The sequence below is a fragment of the Panthera tigris genome, chromosome A3, assembly GCF_018350195.1.
Source record: "Panthera tigris isolate Pti1 chromosome A3, P.tigris_Pti1_mat1.1, whole genome shotgun sequence".
NCBI lineage: Eukaryota > Metazoa > Chordata > Mammalia > Carnivora > Felidae > Panthera > Panthera tigris.
The window spans coordinates 58,301,692-58,323,553 of NC_056662.1; the positions used below are offsets into that span (position 1 = coordinate 58,301,692).

The 21,862-nt window shown below is 41.4% G+C and overlaps 1 protein-coding gene and 1 long non-coding RNA gene across 2 annotated transcripts in view; one reads left to right on the plus strand and one right to left on the minus strand.

Moving 5' to 3' along the window:
- Window positions 1-21,862, plus strand: part of CREG2 (cellular repressor of E1A stimulated genes 2) — a 32,769-nt gene that overhangs the window by 6,536 nt on the left and 4,371 nt on the right. Inside the window, exon 3 of the mRNA XM_042979757.1 lies at window positions 21,357-21,470. Coding sequence (XP_042835691.1) covers window positions 21,357-21,470 — 114 coding nt within the window. The remainder of the gene's footprint in view (window positions 1-21,356; window positions 21,471-21,862) is intronic.
- On the minus strand, window positions 1,018-20,631 carry LOC122237013. The gene is made up of 3 exons (XR_006215209.1): window positions 20,544-20,631; window positions 9,275-9,483; window positions 1,018-1,197 (listed from the first exon to the last, which is right to left on the minus strand). It is a non-coding gene; the product is annotated as an uncharacterized LOC122237013 (long non-coding RNA).

Here is a 21,862-nt window from a genome sequence, read left to right on the forward strand (position 1 = left end):
TACCCTTTGGCCAGCGTCTCTCTGATTTCCCCCAATCCTCAGGCCCTGGTAACCACCATCCTACTCTGTGTTCTGGTGAGTTTGGCTTTTTTTTTTTTTTTTTTTAGATTCCACATGTAAGTGAGATCGTACCATATATGTCTTTCTCTGTCTTTTCTCACTCAACATAATGTCCTCAGGGACCATCCATGTTGTCCCAAGTGGCAGGATTTTCTTTCTCACGGCTGAGTAATATCCCATTGTATATATAAGAAATGCTTTTCACTCAGTAAGCACTCATGTATGTTGACTCATATCTTGCCTCCCAAAATTGATACTTAGATCCATCAAAGCTGCTATGGGTGAAGGACATTGAGTATCCAAAACTCTCAGGAAGTTTAATGATGAAAATACACAGCAGATATCCGTTCCTTAACTGAAGCTGGGAGAGGCAAACATCTTGAGAATAAGGAAAGGGACAAATACTTCTCTGTATTTTACAGGTGTATGGGGACCTTAACGAGTTTCTCGGTGAATCTGAAAAATTCAACCTGGGATACTGCATCCCATGTAGTTAGGGGATTTTCCCCCAAACTTTTCACCACCCGATCCTCTGATCCCTGAACTTACCCTAAAATGTCACAGTAAAGTCACTAGATTTCATCGCACCCAGCTGTCTTGACTCCCGCCAGGACATATTGAATTGGGTGCTATTACCCTGTCTTTCTTCCTGGAGGAGATCATTTGAAAGGGAATCTTACTGGATGATAAGCAGAAAGTGACTTTCAGTACTGATTAAGGACAGGATTGGCGGTTCCTAAGGGACAAAGCTCAGGTCTCCAAACTCAGGTGAACGTGACAAATTGAGAATAAGATTCCAGTTTACAAGCTTCGCCAGCAATCCGCAGCCCCCTCCTCTCTCATTTTCCTCTCCCTTCAAATACATAAGCATATAGAGATGCTCCTGTGCCAAAGTGAATTTATGCTCAGACCAGAGACCCAGTTGTATGAAAATCCAGTAAATAACAAAGCCCCCCAGAGACATTTCTCATCCACTGAAACATCTTTTCTTATGGAGCATGCAGGCTTGAACACTGTGGATTTTAGGTTTTGCATCTTCTCAGAGAGCCAAGGCAAAGCAGGCCCTCTGGGTCAGGAAGGGTTCTTCTATTGAGTGACATTCTGTTGTTGGCATCAGATGAATTTCCATTTTGAAGACTGGAAATAAATGGAAACAAAAGAGGTTTATCTGATGATTTTCACAATGAAAAAATTTTGATAGTTTGGACAAATGCTATGTTTCTATCTGAAAACACTTGTTTCCTTTTTCCCAAAAGGCTTTTAATGAAATATTGCCATGGCCCGTTCCTTTCCCCCAGCTGAGGGCATCTCTGCCCAAACAATGAGCTTGTCAAAGGTCTTTAATTGACCAGGACTCAGTGTGGTTTGGCATCAGAGGAGATGCTAAGATTCTGGTTTGCAAAGGAATCTAGTCTCTGAGAGGGAGGTGCCAGACCCTGAATGGATTACAGCCCAGTAGATGTGTAAAACATAGGATGGGAGGCTTTCAGAAATGATGATCCCTCAGAATTATTGGCTTGGGGGGTGGGGTGCCATGTTGCGGATGCAATCCAACACCGAAGAATCACACATCAAAAAGGCATCGCTCACACTAGAGAGTTTGGGACAATGTGCTTGGACACAGATTCCTGCCCTATCCTCTGAGTAGCCCCTGCATTTGATAGGCACATTGACAGTGTGAGAAATTCTTTTGGTAAAACATGGGAGGGTGCTGATGGTAGGGCTGGTCTGCCTTTATGCCACAAGCACAGGATAAACGCTTGGTGGGCGCACACAACTCAAATAGTGTACTGAGTTTAATTATTCCTTCTCTGCAGCAAATGACAAGAAATTCCACATATATAAATGCCCCTTAGCCTACATATTTTTAACTATTCTTGTAGGAAGAAGAAATACGTTGAGTGGTAGCTGAAAACCTCAGCCCAGCCCAATTCTAAATGCAGGCTCCGGGATTTGTGCCCCTAGAACTGCGTGTGGAAAGCACTCTCTTCCATCATTCTCTAGGAGAGTTTGCACACAGAGGAAACGTGCTTGCAACAGCTTGCCTGCTAACGGCCAAGATACATCTCCGTCTGCACTCTGTCTACCTGAGACGCGACATGAGTTTCAAAGCACAGGGCCCAACCCTCATCAGATAAAGAAGCTGAATTCAATTTCTCTTCACTGAATTGTGTTCATTCCCCTTGAAGGCAACATATAAATCTTCTAAATAGATTGCTGTCTGTCCAGATTCATGTTGCCTCTTCTCCTTTGCCTACACATCCCTGAAATCCTAAAGCTAACACTAACCTGAGTTGCTTTTAAAAGAGCTGTCTGGGAAGACCAGGGAGCCATGTGGACAGAAGACTTACTGAGCAGGTGTTTGAGTATTCTCTCCCATCTTTCACTCATTTCCATGGTCAGTGCTCCCAATAACCTGCAGCCACTTCTTTCTCCCGAATTTCATTTCAGCTCCATGAAGTTCTGTCCCTGTGATTCCCAGGACACTCATTTCATGGGTCCACTGATGATTCTGGTTCCTCTGTCTTTATACACCTCTTTCCTGCATCTCTGACTACCTCTCCTGATCCAGTTCATAATGTTTTATTCACCTGGTAGACATGATTCCTCCTTGAGCTGAAATGATATGGATTCATAAGGATGCAACTTCTGTAAATATACACCTTCCAGAAAGCTTTTAGGGTTGCTGAGATAGATTTAAGAGTTTTATTACAAGGCCCTTATCCTCTGGAAATCAATAATCTCTTTTGTATATCTATTGGATTTGCCTATTCTGGACATTCCCTATAAGTGTAATTATATAATGTATGGTTTTGTGACTGATTTCTTTCACTTAGCACAATGCTTTGCCGATGCAAAATGAACGAACCTTTTAGAATCTCTAAAAGCAAAAAAGAGCATTTTATTCAAGTCCAAGTTAAGAGAGCTGCCTGGGAAGCACACTCTTGACAGGGAAGAAAGTGCTCCAGAGAGTGAATCATTTTTACAGAGTTATATCCTTTTTACATCTTGTAAAAGCTCAAAAGATTATGGATTAGCATGTAGGCAGGAATCACAGGTTTTGTCATAAAGCAATGCAGGGAGCAGGAGCATTGATCGATATCTCAAGGACAAGATGGTGTTCCTTTAGGCCACTCACTCACAAAACAGGTGTACGATGTGTGCTTGGCCAGCCGTAAATTGGGCTTGGGGTTGGAACAAAGTCTACGGACAGTCATGCAGACTTAGAAAGAAATATAATATGGCTTCCACTGGAGATCACACTGTTAGAGTTTTTCTCCCATCAGTTTTCAGGGCTCATTATGTTTTAGCATGGATCAACACTTCATTCATTTTTATGGCCAAATACAATTTTGTTGTATGAATATACTACGTTTTATTTATCTATTTTTATTTATCTGTTCATTAGTTGATGGACATTTGCTCCCATGTTTTGACTATTATGAATTATGCTACTATGAATATTTGTGTACAGGTTTTTGTATGGACATTTTTTTTTTCAGTTCTCTTTGGTATACACCTAAGAGTGAAATTTCTGGGTCATATGGTAACTCTGTGTTTAATTTTTTGAGGAACTGACTATTTTCTTCACTAGCTGCACCATTTTATCTTCCCATCGGCAACATATGAGGTTTCCAGTTTCTCTATATCCTCATCAACCCTTGTTATGCCTTTTTTATGATAGCCATCCTAATGGGTAAGGAGTGGTATCTCATGTAGATTTGATAAGTATTTCCCTAATGGCTACTGATGTTAAGCTTCTTTTCATGATCTTATTAGCTACCTATATATCTTTTTTGGAGAACTACTTAATGCCTTTACCCATTTTTTCAAATTTATTTATTTATTTTCAAGTTAGCTAACATATAGTGTAGTCTTGGCTTCAGGAGTAGATTCTCATAATTCATCACTTACATACAACACCCAGTGCTCATCCCAACAAGTGCCCTCCTCAGTGTCCATCACCCATTTTCTCCACCCCCCCAACACCCTATCCCCATCAATCCTCAGTTTATTCTGTGTATTTAAGAGTCTCTTATGGTTTGCCTCCCTGTTTGTATCTTATTTTTCCTTCCCTTTCCCTATGGTCTTTTGTAAAGTTTCTCAAATTCCACATATTAGTGAAATCATATGATATTTGTCTTTCTCTGACTGACTTATTTCACTTAGCATAATACCCTTCAGTTCCATCCATGTTGTTGCGAATGGGAAGATTTCATTCTTTTTCATCACTGAGTAATATTCCGGTGTGTGTGTGTGTGTGTGTGTGTGTGTGTGTGTGTACATACATAAATACACTACATTTTCTTTATCCATTCATGAATTGATGGCCATTTGGGATCTTTCCATAATTTGGCTATTGTTGATGGTACTGCTGTAAACATTGGGGTACATATGCCCCTGTGAATCAGTACTCCTGTATCCCTTGGATAAATTCCTAGTAGTGCTATTGCTGGGTCATAGAGTAATTATTTTTTTTTTTAATTTTTTGAGGAACATCCACCCTGTTTGCCAGAAATGCTGCACCAGTTTGCATTCCTACCAACACTGCAAGAGGGGTTCCCTTTCTCCACCTTTCTCCACATCCTTGCCAACATCTCCTGTTTCCTGAGTTGTTAATTTTAGCCATTCTGACCGGTGTGAGGTGATATCTCAATGTGGTTTTGATTTGTATTTCCCTGATGATGAGTGATGTTGAGCATCTTTTCATGTGCATGTTAGCCATCTGGACGTCTTCTTTGGAAAAGTGTCTATTCATGTCTTCTGCCCACTTCTTCACTGGATTCTTTGTTTTTCAGGTGTTGAGTTTGGTAAGTTTTTAATAGATTTTTGATACTTACTAACTCTTTATCTGATATGTCATTTGCAAATGTCTTCTCCCATTCCGTCCGTTGCCTTTTAGTTTTGTTGATTGTTTCCTTTGCTGTGCAGAAGCTTTTTATATTGATGAGGTCCCAATAGTTCATTTTTGCTTTTATTTCCCTTGCCTTTGGAGACATGTCAAGTAAGAAGTTACTGCAGCCGAGGTCAAAGAGGTTGCTTCCTGTGTTCTCCTGTAGGATTTTGATGGTTTCCTGTCTGATTTAGGTCTTTCATCCATTTTAAATTTATTTTTGTGTATGATATTAGAAAGTAGTCCAGTTTCATTCTTCTGAATGTTGCTGTCCAGTTCTCCAAACACCATTTGCTAAAGAGGCTGTCTTTTTTCCATTGGATACTCTTATGACTTTGTCAAAGATTAGTTGACCATATATTTGTGGGTCCATTTCTGCATTCTCTATTCTATTCCATTGATCTATGTGTCTGTTTTTGTGCCAGTATCATACTGTCTTGATGATTACACTTTGTAATATAGGCTGAAGTCCAGCATTGTGATGACTCCAGCTTTGGTTTTCTTTTTCAACATTACTTTGGCTGTTCAGGGTCTTTCGTGGTTCCATACAAATTTTAGGATTTGTTTTTTCTAGCTCTGTGAAGAATGCGGTTGCTATTTTGATTGGGATTGCATTGAATGTGCAATGGCATCCCTTCCAAACTCCATGTCTCCTGCTTGTGCCTTTCTCTTCTTTTCTGTGTCTCACCAACCTCCCCAAGCAAAACCAAACCCTTCTGTGTCTACTGCCTCTACAGGAATCCAAAATGCAATAACATCAGGGAGGATGACATTTGCAGGATTGCACACACTTAATCTCTCCTTCTTTCCTCCCACACACCAGCCTGGGTGCACTAGGGAGGGGGCCTTCCCTTGCCCTGATCGTCCAGACTCATTAACGTACTTTCCTAAACATGAGAGCAGCCCTTCCTGAGATGCATTTGCTACTCTCTGCTCCCACCATGCGGTCTCTACCCTAGTCACATAGACACGCAGGAATTCATGGCCAGCTCCGGTCAGTTATTGTTTCTAGTAGTGATTTTATTTTCTTGCTCCTTCAGGAGCCAAAATATGCAGTTAAGCTAGACTTGGAGGTCAGGAAATAGCAGATGGGGTATCAGACTGGGGGGCTATGCAAAGTGATTACCAGGGAACAAGAGGTGAAGGGCAGACTTGGGGGAGGTTCAGTAGGAGAAGAGGCAGTTCCTTTCCTGCCAGTGCTGCATACATCCCAGGCTGGGGATGGACCAGCAAGGCCCTGAACTAATCCAGAAAGAACAAGGTCACCAATGGATTCCAAACTTTGCATCAGCAAGGTCTTTTTCATTATTTCACTCTATGCTCCATATACTATGAAATATTTTTGTCTAATAGGCAGACAGTGTTTTGAAATAATTTATCCCCCCCATTTTTATTACTCAAAGACATATGTACATATGCAAATCAGAGCTTGTGATCAGCATGACATTTTTACCTTACTAATTCCAGAGTGATTTAATTCCAACCAAAAGCAAAGAAAATGGTTTTACATGGTGTCAAGAACTGTGACGGATCTAAGATTTTACCCTATTTGCAAGCAAGTTGGCTATGTTCCTTCTCACTAACAAGTGAGCCTGCCATGGTTCGTGGATGCTGGCAGAAGACACAAAACTCATGGGTCAGAGAAAAAGGGCTGTTACTCACAGCAATATTAGTAGCTAGAGCAGCAGCACTTTATGGCAGGGGTTCCCATGGGCCCTAATTCCCACAGGGATGTGAAGAGGACCACGGCACATGTACACACAGTGGGTTGCATTATGGGAAAGGAACCCTCAGCCCAGAGAAACAAAATCTTGTATAACAGAGCAAGCCTGCCTGCCATCCCCCCACCCCCAAGAAAGACAGCATCCTCATCCTACTGGACAGCAAATAAGCCTGCCCTTCGCCCCCGAGGGAAACACTGTCTCTTCCAAGGCTGTTTGCTCTATAAAGATCTTCAGGGAAAAGATGGTCCCAAACACAGGGAGCTAGTCCTCTGCTCACAAGAGTTCAGAAACACGAAAGACCCATGGAGAACTTCTGCCAGAGAGATGGTATATAGAGTCTTATCTCAGAGAAATGCATAGATTTGTGAATATTTTTTAAATACAGGCCATTTTTGCTTCACATGATCCCGCGTTAGTACCAATGGTAGCATATGGGAACCACCCTTACTTTACACAGTTCCACCATGACTTTACTACCTGTATTGAGAATAGTTTGTGGATCACTATTTTTTTAAGTGTTTATTTATTTTTGAGAGAGAAGAGTGTGAGGGCATGAGCGGGGGAGGTGCAGAGAGTGAGGGGGACAGAGGATCCAATATGAGCTCCACGCTGACAGCAGAGAGCCCCATGTGGGGTTCAGACTCATGAACCAAGATATCATGACCAGAGCCAACGTCAGACACTCAACCAACTGAGCCACTCAGGCTCCCCTGTGGATCACTATTAATACCACCCAGCATTAGGATCCATTCTAACAACAAGAAGAGTTCCAGAAACTGCAAACCCTCCTTTCAGTGAGGAACCACTCAGTTGCAAGAAATAGAAAAATAAGCTCAGATGTGCTTAGAGAATTAAAAAAAATTGATTAGTTGACATATTTGAAAAGTCCAGAGGTAGGCTTTTCTTAAGGGCTCTGCAGTGTCGGCCAAAATGAGATTTTCCCGTTTCTCCTGTCTGCCTCCTCCAGTGTCTGCTCCACCTTAAGGGTGGCCCCACTTGTGATCCAAATGCGGTGCTGGCAACTTTGAGGTCGCTCTCCATTTATGTCCAGCAAAAGCAGGCATCTCACCAGGTAGACTCCAAAGGAGAGTAAGGGGGTTGCCATTCCAGAAGTCCCCAGCAAGTAGGTCCTTGAGCTTTAGTGACCAAACTTCTTGTGCCAATCCCTGAAATGTCACTCTGGCCAGGGGATAGAGCATGCTGGTTGTTGTAGGCAATCCCAGCCCTCAGGATGTGGGGATGGAGTAGGGCTCCCTGAAGCTGTGTGAGGGAGAAGTGGATGCCTAAACAATATGCAAAGTACAGAGGCAAGAGGCGGGAGTGCTTCCTGTAACCCCTGTTCACCAAGGTGAACTGGAAGGGTCCCCTGGGTACACTGCATCCCCCTTCCTGTCGCTGGTGCATTTACTGACCAGGTGTGTTGCACTCACGTGACTAAGGGTGGGGTTGCAGTCTGACCTCTTCCAGATGTTATATGGTTTCCTTTTGCTGCTGTAACAAAGCACCATAACCCAGTGGCTTCAAACAACACCAATGTGTTAAGGTTATGGAGCACAGGAGTCCCAAACAGGTGTTAGTAGGCTAAAATCCAGCTGTAGGCAGGACTGTGTCCTTCCAGGAGGCTCTAGGGGAATAACCATGTTCTTGCCTTTTCCAGCTTCTAGGAGCTGCCTGCACTCCTTAGCCCATGGCCCCTTCCACACTCAAAGCCAGCCATGGCTAATTGAGTCTTTCTCATACCACATCTCTGTGACACTCTCTTTGGCCTCCCTCTGTGACCTTAAGGACCCCTGTGACTGCATTGGGCACAGCCAGATAATCCCAGATAATCTCCCTATCCAATGCCAGCTGATTAACCACCTTAATTGCTCTTTGACACAGTCACGTGTCTCAGAGATTAGGCTGCAGACCTCTTTGGGTGGGGGCATTATCCTGCCTACCACAGGTGGGAAGAAACTTAATGCTGAATCTAGCTGGGTTGCCCACTATGTAAATCGAGTTTTCTATTTGCCTATTTAAATACATCATCTCCTTTGTATTTTATGTAATCACCACCAGTGGAGAAGCAAAACGCTTCCTATTTACATATGATGCTCCCTATTTAAATTCTGTAATGACTTACTTATGAGTACTAATTTGTTGCTTTCATCAAAGAGCAATTTGTGAAGAAATTAGCTTTAACAGTGAACAAATAATTGGGCACAACTGATGACAGTCTTGCCCAGTATATGTAAATTTTGTTCCTGTTTACTATTCTTACTTATTTTTTCCTATCTCGGGTTTTTTACAAAGTTCAATATAGATTCAGTTTTTGTAGTTATTATGTGGATTGCTTCCCATCATTCCTTCCCCTTAACCCACAAGAAAAATTCACAGTTCAGCAACTAATTTTTGCGGTTTCATAAACACAGCAGACCATAACGTTTCCAGTGGTATACAATGTTCTCACCTGAAGCAATTTACCTGAAAATGTGGGCATGTCCAGTGTTTCTCTTGCTATAACTCAACAGGATGTATAATAAAAGAAAACTTCCAGGCAAGTGAAAACAAGTTCCTTAAATATAAGCAAAACATATGCTTTGCTTAACAAACGTACCTTTCTCAAGATTTTAATGCAATGTAACGGATGAGAATGAGTTTCAATGAATCGTGCCTCAGGGCTTCCATTTTAGAAATGTGCGCCATCTGGGAGAAGAGGATCTGTGAGAGTCTGCTTGGCCAGCTGTGTCAGGAGCCCCCAAACCACCCCCGGGGCTCGATGATTCACCAAAAAACTCACAGGATTCAGGAGCTCGTGCTTTATGACTGTGAAAGAATACAGATCGAGGTCATCAGAGGAAAAAGCTGCACTGGGCAGAGTCCAAGCAAAAGCAGGCACAAGCTTCCGGGAGTCCCTCCCACATGGAGGCACACTTAATTCTCCCGGCCACCACGCATGACGACGTGTGCAAAATATTGCCAACCAGCGACGCTCACTTGAGCCTTGGTATCCGGGGTTTGCACTGTAATTCAGTCACATGGGCACTACAGTGTCTGCATGACTGATCTTAGCTACTCCGTCTCTGGGCCCCACGAGTTCAGATTGATCCAGTGTGGCCTAGGGCCTCAGAAGGAGGTGTCAGGAGCTCAGAGTTTAGCCTCCAGGAGCCAGTCAAGGGCCAGTCCTCCTGAAACAGGCCATTCTTTGAAACGTGCAGGCTTTGAGCAACCGTGGTCTGCCGAGTTAGCTCTTTGCCTGCGTATCAGATTACGTGACCTACGTCGTGTGGATACTGTGAGGCTTAGACAAATCAGTTGCCTTGAAAGATATGTGATGTTATGTAAAGAAGATATGTAAATGTCATATAATCACACCTGATTTCAAAAAGGAAAACAGAAATTATATCATGTTCTCGGCAGTAATAAAATTATGAAGTGAAACAAATGAATAGGTAGCTAAGTGGGTAGATTTGAAATGATTTGCTTGGCCTACCCAGAAACTGGCAAGGTCCCCACAGTGGGGACAGCTTTTGCCATGATGCCGGGGCACATCACAGTATTAGGATGGTAAAAACACACAAACTTCCAGGAGCCAGAGAGTGTGTGCTGTTCCCACATCTCCCTGGGCTCCTTCAACACAGGCTCCCAATACAGGGAGAGGATGTGCCACAAACATAATAGGTCTCCATTTTAAGCTTAAAAAAAATACTTCCAAGATTTTATAAGTTAACTCCCTCCTTCATTATATGTTAGCTACTACTCTCCTAATTTAACGCCTTCCATCCCATAACACCCTACCTCTGCAACAAATGTAGCCAGAGAGGCAGAGGGGGAGGCTTTCGATGCTCACCATTTCATAATGACCGTTCTGTCCCTACCATCTTTGTGTTAGCTCAGGCTGCCGTAGCAAAATACCACAGCCTGGGAGAATGAAACAGGAGAAATTTATGTTTTCACAGGTCCGGAGTCTAGAAGCCCAAGACTAAGGTGTCAGCTGGGTTGGTTTCTCTTGAGGCCTCTCTCCTGGGTTTGAAGACGGCCACCTTTTTGCTCTGCCCTCACATGGGCTTTCTGCTGCCTGCCCCTCTCTGTTCTCTTCTTTTTTTTTTTTTTTTTTTAATTTTTTTTTTTCAACGTTTTTTATTTATTTTTGGGACAGAGAGAGACAGAGCATGAACGGGGGAGGGGCAGAGAGAGGGAGACACAGAATCGGAAACAGGCTCCAGGCTCCGAGCCATCAGCCCAGAGCCTGATGCGGGGCTCGAACTCACAGACCGCGAGATCGTGACCTGGCTGAAGTCGGACGCTTAACCGACTGCGCCACCCAGGCGCCCCATCTGTTCTCTTCTTATAAGAGCAGCAGTCCCATCGGATGAGGACACCCCCCCCATGACCTCATTAACCTTAATTAATTAATTAATTAACCTTAATTACCTCTCTGAAGACCCTATTTTCAAATACACTCATGGGGCACCTGGGTGGCTCAGTCAGTTGAGCATCCGACTCTTGATTTCAGCTCAAGTCATGATCTCGCGGTTCATGGAATTGAGCCCCAAGTCCAGAGCCTGCTTGGGACTCTCTCTCTTCCTCTCACTTCCCCAGCCCTTGCTCATGCTCTCTTACTCTCTCAAATACAGTCACATTGGGAATTCGTGCTTCGCTATTTGAATTTGCCAGGCACACAGTTCGGTCCACAGCAATCTTCTTGATATTTCATGATCGATACCCCCACCAATTGGGGCTACAAAATTCCTGAACTCTCCAGCCACCCCACCCCTTTCAGCCCCCGTGACATTTGAGCAGCAACAGCATCACTATATGAGGGCTTGCTACACACCAGGAACTATTCTAATTATATTATGTAAGGGTTTAATCCACATGTAAGGGTTCCAGAGAGCCTGACGAACAGCCTTCCTCTTCCAGTCCCACAGTCTAAACCAGGGGTCAGAAAATGATTTCTGTACTGAGGAGATGGCAAATTTTGTAGGTGAGGTGGGCCATGCAGTTTCTGTCACAACCACTCAACTCTGCCATTGTAGCCTGAAAGCTGCCACAGAATGGGACTGTACTCCAATACAACTTTTTGCAAGAAGAGTGCAATCCAAATTTCATATAGATTTCATGTGTCATAAAATCTTCTTCTTTTGATTTTTCTCCATCCTCTAAAAGCATAAAATCCATTCTTCTCTCTCGTGCCAAACAGAAACAGGTGACAGGCCACGCTTGGCCAGCCAGGCCATCATTTGCCTGATCTAAACCAGTGGAGGAATGAAAGAGTAAAGCAGACAGAATAGCAAAGTATTGCCTTCTCGTTGACCTAGCCAACATGGTGTGGGCCAGGGAACTCCAGAATTCAATAGATGTACACAGTCTGCAGCACTGCACCCGGGGCCTCCCTGAGCTGTGGCAGGTCTTTCTCGTTTATGGCAGATGGATAGCATAGTATGTGCACTTCCTGCAGGGAGATGTTCGGTGTCTTCTTTCAAAGTCACCAGTTAATGTAAATCTGAGTAGTGGAGACAGTCAAGAGAGTTATCCTGGGGAGCCTTGCTCATCGCAGGACCGAAGAGTCTCCCTGTCTCCCGCCACCAACACCTCGAAACACCACTATAAGGCAGGAACTTTTTGTGCCTGTTTCTTACAGGTGAGGAAACCGAGGCACAGAGAGGTTGAGTCACAGCCAGGATTCCAGTCGAGGAGGCTGAATAGGAGCCCCTACACTCTCTCTCTCTCTCTCTCTCTCTCTCTCTCTCTCTATCTCTTTTTAGTTTATTTATTTATTTTGAAAGAGAGAGAAAGAGTACGAGCGGGGGAGGGGCAGAGAGAGAGGGACAGAGAGAATCCCAAGTAGGCTGGGCATTGTGAGTGCGGAACCCAATATGAGGCTTGAACTCACAAACTGTGAGATGGTGACCTGAGCCGAAACCAAGAGTAGGACACTTAACCGACTGAGCCACCTAGGCATCCCTGAGTAGGAACCCATACTCTTAACCACCTCACTGTATGCCTTTCATTTCCTTCTGCATTTACCATATATCAGAATGCTTGGCTATCCGGACTGTACAAGACAGACAAGGAAGGAGTACTCCACCTCCCTTTTTTCCTGACTCTAACTGGCCTCAAGCAAAAGGAAAATGCAAGCTGTTCCCCGCCTCCTTCTCCTTTGATGTTGGAGAACAATCCATCATAAAGTTTTCTCATTTGGCCTACCATAATGAAATGCAGTGCCGGAAAAATCTTTCAAGGCTATAGACTAATGGAGAAGGGAAATAATTCAGTCTGCCTTGAAGACGATCTTCTCTATCTTTAACCTGCTCACATTCACTTACTGTAGTTTCACATTTATATATATGAGAAAACCATTCATTACTTCCTTATGATGTTCATCGTGCTTTTACATTCCTTTGAACTCTGTGAAGAAGTCGGGCGAAAATTAATGTCCTCATTTTTCAGAAGAGGAAATTGAGGCTATGTTCTTGGGGCTCCAGCTCACAAGGTCGATGGGGGCAATGAGACCAGACACTGTATTTGCTGTGACTCAGCTATGTCACACAGCTCTCACAATACAAGTAAAATCATTCAACGTCAGAGGTGGATCTTTCCAGCTCTTCCTGTATATTCAGTAGACAGAAATAGTAGATAAATGTTTGAGAATTTTGTGAGTAAATAGATTTCCCAGCATGTACTTCTCGATCTAAAATGTTCACAATTTAATTTTTGAGTGGAAACAAATAAGATAAAAGCTCTATGTAGGCTATAATTCCAAGTTTATTTAAAAACACTTATTTTTACTTTCTAACATATTTTTATAGTCTCTAAATCTTCTACATGGAAATTCTTTGTTTTTAATCTTAACATTTTTTTATTATTTAAAGTTTTAAAATACAACTACAGACTTCATCAATCTAAAAAAAAAAAGCGGTAGGAAAAAAAACATTCTTTTAAATGCATACTCATAAGAAACAAAAAGAAATCCCCTGGGGGTCAGAAATGAAGATGAAACAAACAAACAAAAGAAACAGAACCAGAACTTCACTAGTGGGGTTTGCCGGTCTGGGAAAAGTAGAGGCTTAGGTTTTGATACAATAAGAACAAAGAAACAATATCTTGGACTGGGCCAGGTGACGGGTTAGAAATAAGGGCCCATTATAAAATCTGACCCCCAAAGAGCTACACTTTCAATTAAAGATTGGGAGACCTTATGCATTTTAGATATCTTTATCTTATAATCAATTTAGTATATCTTGGGTATCTATTTCTGGTATTTACTGTTTCTGCTGGCTCTTGCTTCTTCCTGTGAATTATGGACTAAGGTCATCTTTAACAAGGTTTTGTCTGAGAATCCTTTGAGGATTTCCCCAGGGATACCAAACAGCCCAAGAGAAAACAAACAAACAAAAAAACCCAGATACTGAAAAGTTAAGAGTCCTTCAACAAAACCATCAAGACTGATCACCTTAGAGTAAAGTGCACTAGTCAGAAAGCCATACCTATGCAGTCACAATTTCCAACTGGCTCTGGGGTGCCACTTTTTAAAAAAAAATTGTTTAATGTTTATTTATTTTTAAGACAGAGAGAGACAGAGCATGAGCAGGGGAGGGGCAGAGAGAGAGGGAGACACAGAATCTGAAGCAGGCTCCAGGCTCTGAACTGTCAGCACAGAGCCCTACGCGGGGCTTGAACTCGTCAGCTGCAAGATCACGACTTGAGCGGAAGTCAGCTGCTCAACCGACTGAGCCACCCAGGGGCCCCTCCTGGGTGACACATTTTAAATATGAATAAACAGCCAAGGAAAACATTTGAGGAAAGTCTCTACCATGCAAAATGAACAGATAAAAAGAACTAGGAAAAATTAAAACAATACAAAGAGAAGGAAGCAATTTTTCAGGACAGAAGACAATATACTGCAGAAGAATAGGCTTTAAAATAAAAACACTCCATGAGAACAAACAGAAAGAACCCTTAAAAATTAAAAATATGAAGGGTGCCTGGGTGGCTCAGTCAGTTAAACATCTGACTTGATTTCAGCTCAGGGAATGATCTCATGGTTTGTGAGATCAAGCCCCATGCTGGTCATGTAGCCTGCTTAAAATTAAGAAAAATTAAATTTAAATTAAAAATGTGGTAGCAAAAATTAAAAATTCAACTGAAGCATTTGAGGGTAGATTTGAAGTAATCTGCCAAAAAGTAGAATAAAAAGAAACAGATGAAACATATGAGAGGAATAATAAGAAAATTAAAAGGCCAATCCAAAAGGTCCAAAAGCCAAAATAAAAGAATTCCAGAAAAGGTGAATTGAGAAAATGAAAGGAAAAAAATTGCCAGATATAACTGAAGAAAAATTCCCCCAAACCAAAAGACATGAGTCTCCAGGTTTAAAACAATCCACCAAGTACCCAGAACAATGGATTTTTTTTAAAGCCTGTATCAAGGTACATCATTGTGCAGTTTCAGGGACTCATCGGTAAAGATTAGTTTCTGAAAGCTTTCAGAGGGGCAAGGGCACAAGGTCACATACAAAAGAGCAAGGAAGAAGATCACACTGGACTATTTAATCAGCAACACTGGAATGGAGCAGTACCTTCAACATTATTTGGTGTAATCATTGCAAACATAGCATTTAATACTTAGCCAAACTATCCATCAAGAATGAAAGTAAACTAATCACATTCTCAAACATACAAAACCTCAGGTAATTTTACTTCCACTGAACTTTTTCTTAGAAAACATATATATTTTTGACAGAACCATTATACCAAAATGAGAAGAAAGAGGAAGATGGCAGCCCAGGGAAAGAAGTGATCCAACACAGGATGGGGAAATTCCCCATTGACAATAGAGGGAGTTCTCCAGATTACGGTCATGTAGCAAGCATAAAAGCAAACGGTACAGGTGGGACCCAGAGGATGACAGTCCCCAAGAAGGAAAAAGTGAACTCAGTGGAATGCTACTTTTTTCTTACTTGAGATATAGTTCACATACCATAAAATTCAACCTTTAAAGTGTGAAGTTCACTGACATTTAGAATACTGACAACGTTTTGCATCTATCTGTCACCACTATCTAATTTGAGAATATTTTTATTTCCCCCCAGATAAGCCCCATGCACATTAGCTTAGCTTTCTCTTCCTGTTTCCTCTTCTTCCCAGCCCTTACAGCCACTAATCTTTCTGCCTCTATGAATTTGCATATGCTGCATATATATACATATAAATTTTACACACACACACCTTGAAGTATCTTCAAAGTTTATCCATGCTATCCGTACTTCATTCATTTTTTTTCAGCAGTGAGAGAACATATACATTTTATAAATTTGTTTAAGTTTATTTTTTTAATTTATTTTGAGAGAGAGTGTGTGTGTGTGTGGAGGAGAAGCAGAGAGAGAGGGGGAGAGAGAGAATCCCGAGCAGTCTCCAGAGACCAACGCTAGGCTTGATCCCACAAACTGTGAGATCGTGACTCCAGCCGAAACCAAGAGTCAAGCACTCAACCAGCTGAGCCACCCAGATGCCCCAAAGTGTTTTTTAAACTAATCTCTACACCCAGTGTGGGCCTCAAACTTACAACCCTGAGATCAAGAGTTGCACACTCCAGCAACTGAGCCAGCCAGGCACCCCAGTAGTTCATTCCTTTTTATAGCTGAGCAATATGCCATTGAATAGCTATCCCACATTCTGTCTATTTTTGTGCCATTCAGGTTATTTCTACTTTGGAGTTGTTATAAATGCTGCTACTATCAACAATGATGTACGAGTTTTTATATGAACTTATGTTTTCAGTTCTTTTGAATATGATGGAATATGTCTTATATTTGATTATGCTAAAAAGAAAAGTTTGGGAATGAATAAATGGTAGGTTCATAGAAAACTACTAAGCAAAAGAAAAAAAAAGAAAAGAAAGATAAAGGGGAAGTTATTAACTAATTCCAAATGAAAACAAAAGGTTGTATAAAAAGGAAGTTTATTCATAGTGTACTACATGGCTTAGTAAACACTGTGTTACTGCAAACACAATATTTGTATGAATAGAGTAAAAATTATGATAGAACTACTTTGGGAGGAAGAAAAGTAAGTGTGTGTGTGTGTGTGTGTGTGTGTGTGTGTGTGTGTGTCAAGGATAGATATCCAGAAATTAAGTCCAGAAAATATTTAACACATCCTTTAATAATCAATAGAGTAAGAGAACAAAAACAAAAATAGCAATGAGGTAAGAGATTTGAAGACACTTAAGCTTGCTGTAATGGTAATTTGCAGAACCTTGCACCGAACAGTTAGAGAATGTCCATCCTATTCAGGCGCACAGCAATTGACCATGAGGCTTTAAGGCTGATTTTAACAAATATCAAACAATAGATACCTATATGGGTAACTTTCTGACCAAAATGTAGGTTGGAAATCAGTAACTAACAATGTAACTGAAAAAAAATTGTCAGTTAAAAATTATAGTTTCAGCACACACACTGTATTCATTTTCTGTGCTGTGTAACAAATTGACACAAACGTAGAGACTTGAAGTAGCACACACTTGTTATATAGTTTCTGTGGGCGAGGATTCTGGACTTGGCTGAACTGGGTCCTCTGCTCAGAATCTCCCAAAGCTGAAAGATGTCAGTGGGGCCGCAACACTTTCTGGAGCTCTGGTCCTCTTTCTAGCACCTGTGAGTGTTCCTTGTGGAACAGTTCAGTTCCCTGTGGTTGTAGGACTGAGTCCACAGCTTCTAGAAGCCACCGCCCATTCTCTCCACAGCCAAGGCAGGTCACCTCACAACAGCTTACCTGTTAAAGGCCAATAGAAGGGTGTCTCCCATGGGTAAGACAGTCTCTCTCTCTCTCTCTCTCTCTCTCTCTCTCTCTCTCTCTCTCTCCCTCCCACAGTCTCTAAGTCAGTCTCACTGGCTGTGGTATCTTATAAGCATGGGATTACCAGCGCTTCACTTTTGCCATATTCTCTTGGCTAGAAGAGAGTCCCAGCTTCTGCCCACATTCAAGGACAAGGGATTGTACAGGGCAGAGTACTAGGGGTGGAGATGATGGAGGCCATCCCAGAATTCCACTTACCACACTCACCGATAGAATAAGAAATCATAGTGGTAATGAATAGACTTCACCCATAGCTAACTTATGAAATCTTTTACTGAAGAAAGATTTAATTTTAATAAGTCACATTCATCTACCTTTGTGGTTTGAGCATTTTGTGTCATCTTTAAGAAATTCTTTCCAACCCTGAAGTCATAAATATTTTATCCTTAAAGTATTAAGGCTTTGCTTTATACATTTAAATCATTAATTCAATTTAGAATTTACTTATACATGGTCTGATTTTTTAGATTTTTTTCCAGACAACCATTTTTTTCAGCACCACTTATTGAATAATTAGAACTTTACCTGCTAATTTCTAATTCAGTCTTTGTTGTATGTGAAATAACATATAAGCATGGGTCTATTTCTGGGTCTTCCAGTCTGTTCCCTTGGTCTGTCCTTGTACCAATACCCACTGCCTTAATTAATATGGTTTTATGTTAGGGTTATCTGTAGAGGAAGCGCTCCCACCATGTTGTTCTTCCTTATAGTGGTTTTGACTATTCTCAGACTTTTGTTATTCCATGTGAAGTTTAGATTCAGCTTGTTTTGTTTTATTAAAAATATATATATCAGAATTGGAACTGAAATTATAGCATCTCTAGAAATTAATCTCCTTTAAATTGGGTTTTCCCATTCATGTATTTGGTATAACCAACCCTCTCTTTACTTAGGCCATTTATGTATTTCAATAAAGTCATAATTTTTTCCACCAAGGTATTACACATTTTTGGGTTAAATTTATCCCCAGGTATTTTATAGGTTTAGTTACCATCTATATACCTTTTAGTATATAAAATGTACTTCAAAAATAGGTTTTTTCTTATAAGTAGCAATGCAGTTGTTTATTGTTCTTGAATTCAACAATCTTGCTGAGCTTTTTCTTAATACTAATATTCTGAGTGTGGATTCTTTTGCGTTTTCCTCTCTATACAGTCATGTCATTTGCAAATAACTACAAGTATGCTTATTATTTCTCAATCTTTATACATATTTCTATTTCTTATATTACTACAAAAACCACAATATCTAATAATATGAATGCTGTCTTATTCTATGAGATAAAACATAACATATGGGTAGGATTTTGATAAATATCCTTTGCCCTAGGTTGCTGGGAGCTTTAAAAAAATCATAAATGGAAACAGAAGAAAAAGAAGTTATTTGGATTTGGTGAAAATTTAAAAAAAAAATTTTTTTGTGCATCAAAGAACACCATCAAGGGGCTCCTGGGTGGCTCAGTCAGTTGAGCATCCAACTCTTGATTTCGTCTTAGGTCATAACCCCAGAGTCATGGGATCGAGCCCCAATCAGTCTCCACACTGAGCATGGAGCCTGCTTAAGATTCTCTCTCTCTCCCTCTGCCCCTCTCCCCTCCTTCTTACTCTCTCCTTCTTACTCTCTCCTTCTTTCTCTAAAACAAAAATAATCATAAAAATAATACAAAGAACAGTATCAAGAAAATGAAAAAAAAAATACGTTTAAATCACATATTGGAAAGGGATTTGTATTCAGAATATACAAAGAACTCTCACAACTCAATAATAAAAAGGAAAAGAACCCAATTTTAAATGGACAAAGGATTTGAATAGACATTTCTGCAAAGATATACATACAGCCAGTAAGCACATGAAAAGATAGTCAATATTAGCCATCAGGGAAATGCAAATAAAAACCACAGTGAGATCACTTCACACTAAGACGGCTAGAATGAAAAGGACAGACTAAAACAAGTGCCCTCAAAAATATGAAGGAATTCACTTCATACAGTGCTGGTGGGAATGTAAATTAGTGCAGCTGCTTTGGAAAACAGTCTGGCTGTTCCTCAAAAGGTTAAACGTAGACTTGCCGTAGGATCCGTCAATTCCCTTTCTGACAGTTCCACCTCTAAAAACCACATCCACGCAAAAGCATGTGCCTACATGTTCATAGCAGCATTATTTGTAATGGGAACAACCCAAATGCCCATCAACTGATGAACTGGTAAACACAGTGTGGTCTATCCATACAATAAAGTAATATTCAGCAATAAAAACAATGCAGTGCCAATACAGGTTAAAACATGGATGAACCTTGAAGTCACTATGCTAAGTGAAAGAAGATAGTCACAAAAGCCCACATACGGTATGATTCCATCAGTGTGGGCAAAACAGGCAACTCTAGAGATGGAGCGTAGATCAGCGGTTGCTCAGGATGTGGTAAAGGGTCAGAAATGAGGAATCATTGCTAATGGGCAAAGGGTGTAGTGGGTAGGTGATGAAAATGTTCTAAAATTAGATAATGGTGATGGATGCCCAACTCTGAATATTCTGAGGTCCTCTGTCTCTGTCATGCTCTGTCTCTCTCTGTCTCAAAAATAAATAAACATCAAAAAAAAATTTTTTTAAAAAGGGTGAATTATATATATATATCAATAAAGCTGTAAAAAATTAAATTTCAGGGGCGCCTGGGTGGTTCAGTTGGTTAAGCGACCGACTTCAGCTCAGGTCATGATCTCACGGCTCATGAATTCGAGCCCCACATTGGACTCTGTGCTGACAGCTCAGAGCCTGGAGCCTGCTTCAGATTTTGTGTCTCCCTCTCTCTCTGCCCCTCCCCCACTCATGCTCTATTTCTCTCTCCTTCAAAAATAAATAAACATTAAAATTTTTTTAAAAAATTAAATTTCAGGTAAACAACTATTCTCACATGACTATGTGTCATACAGTATTTTAGCTGGCAACCCTAGTTAGGAGGATTACTAATTAGGAGAATTATATTGTATCATATCATATCATATTATATTTATATTAGAATTATATTCACCTGGAAAAAGAGAGATATCCAGAATACAAAGTACATCCTCACTGCCAGGTGACTCTTTCAATGAAAGCCAAGTCTTAGAAGAATTCTGTCACCATGGAAACACTCATTAGCAGGCAGTTACAAATACAGTCACGCTAATGTTCTCATTATTTCCAACATCCCTTACACTGAAGGAGGACCCTCCACATTCTGATTGTGATGTCAGAAAACCTTCACCTCAGTCACCGCTGGATCCAGGCAGATGTATTGCCTTACTTCTGGAGCACACCTCCTATTGTCTTTGAGTGGTACCCCTAAGGTTGTGCAGAGTAGCAACAGGATTCCAGACAGTGGCTCCCAACTGGGGTCTTGCAGAATGTGCACCCTTGACTAGATGCACCCCCCAGGGTGCAGGCTAATGTCTCACTTACCCAAACACACCTCTCACACCTCTCACACAGCCAGTGCCAAAGTATGTTTTTATTGTTCATTGATTATTTATTTTGAGAAAGTGGGTGGGAGAGGCAGGAAGAGAGGGAGAGAGAGAATCCCGAGCAGGATCTTCACAGTCAGCACAGAGCCTGACATGGGGATCGATCTTACGGAAGGTGAGATCATGACCTGAGCTGAAATCCAGAGTCAGACACTTAACCAACTGAGCCACCCAGGCACCCCGTGTGCCAAAGTATTTTAAAGTAATTATAGATAGTGTAAAAACTTCAATGATAGACCCAGCCATGTGGCTGCTCTTTTTAATTTTTAATAAAATTCTTGGTATTTCAGGCTTATGTTCTATCATCATTTTAATAAGTGAAAAACATTCTTTGAATGCAGAAAAAATATCGTCGACCCGGAAGACCCCCGATGTGCCCGGTTGACGCTCACTGGCCAGATGACTGCAGTGTCTCCAGAAGAAGTAGAATTTGCCAAGCAAGCCATGTTTTCAAGGTTTGTATATGCTTTGAAGTTGGTTTGTCCAGAAATACACTGTAATAAAAAGCAGAAGTCATGACTGTGCCATGTGATGCCTCTGAGGCAGTGATAGTGAAGGTCTGAGCTGTGATATCAGCAACATGCTGCAGGTGACAGCAGAGGCCAGGCAGACTGTCTTCCCGTGGCCTCACCCTGCCTTTAGACAGCACCCCACACTGAGGGATTCCAGGCGCTCTTCCCTGCACACTTGCAACCCTCTACGACGCCCTGCCTTGAAATGGAAATAACCAGGGGCCCCTGGGTGGCTCAGTCAGTTAACATCCGACTCTTGGTTTTGGCTCAGGTCATGATTTCATGGTTCATGAGTTCGATCCCTGTGTCTGTCTGTGTGCTGACAGTGTGGAGCC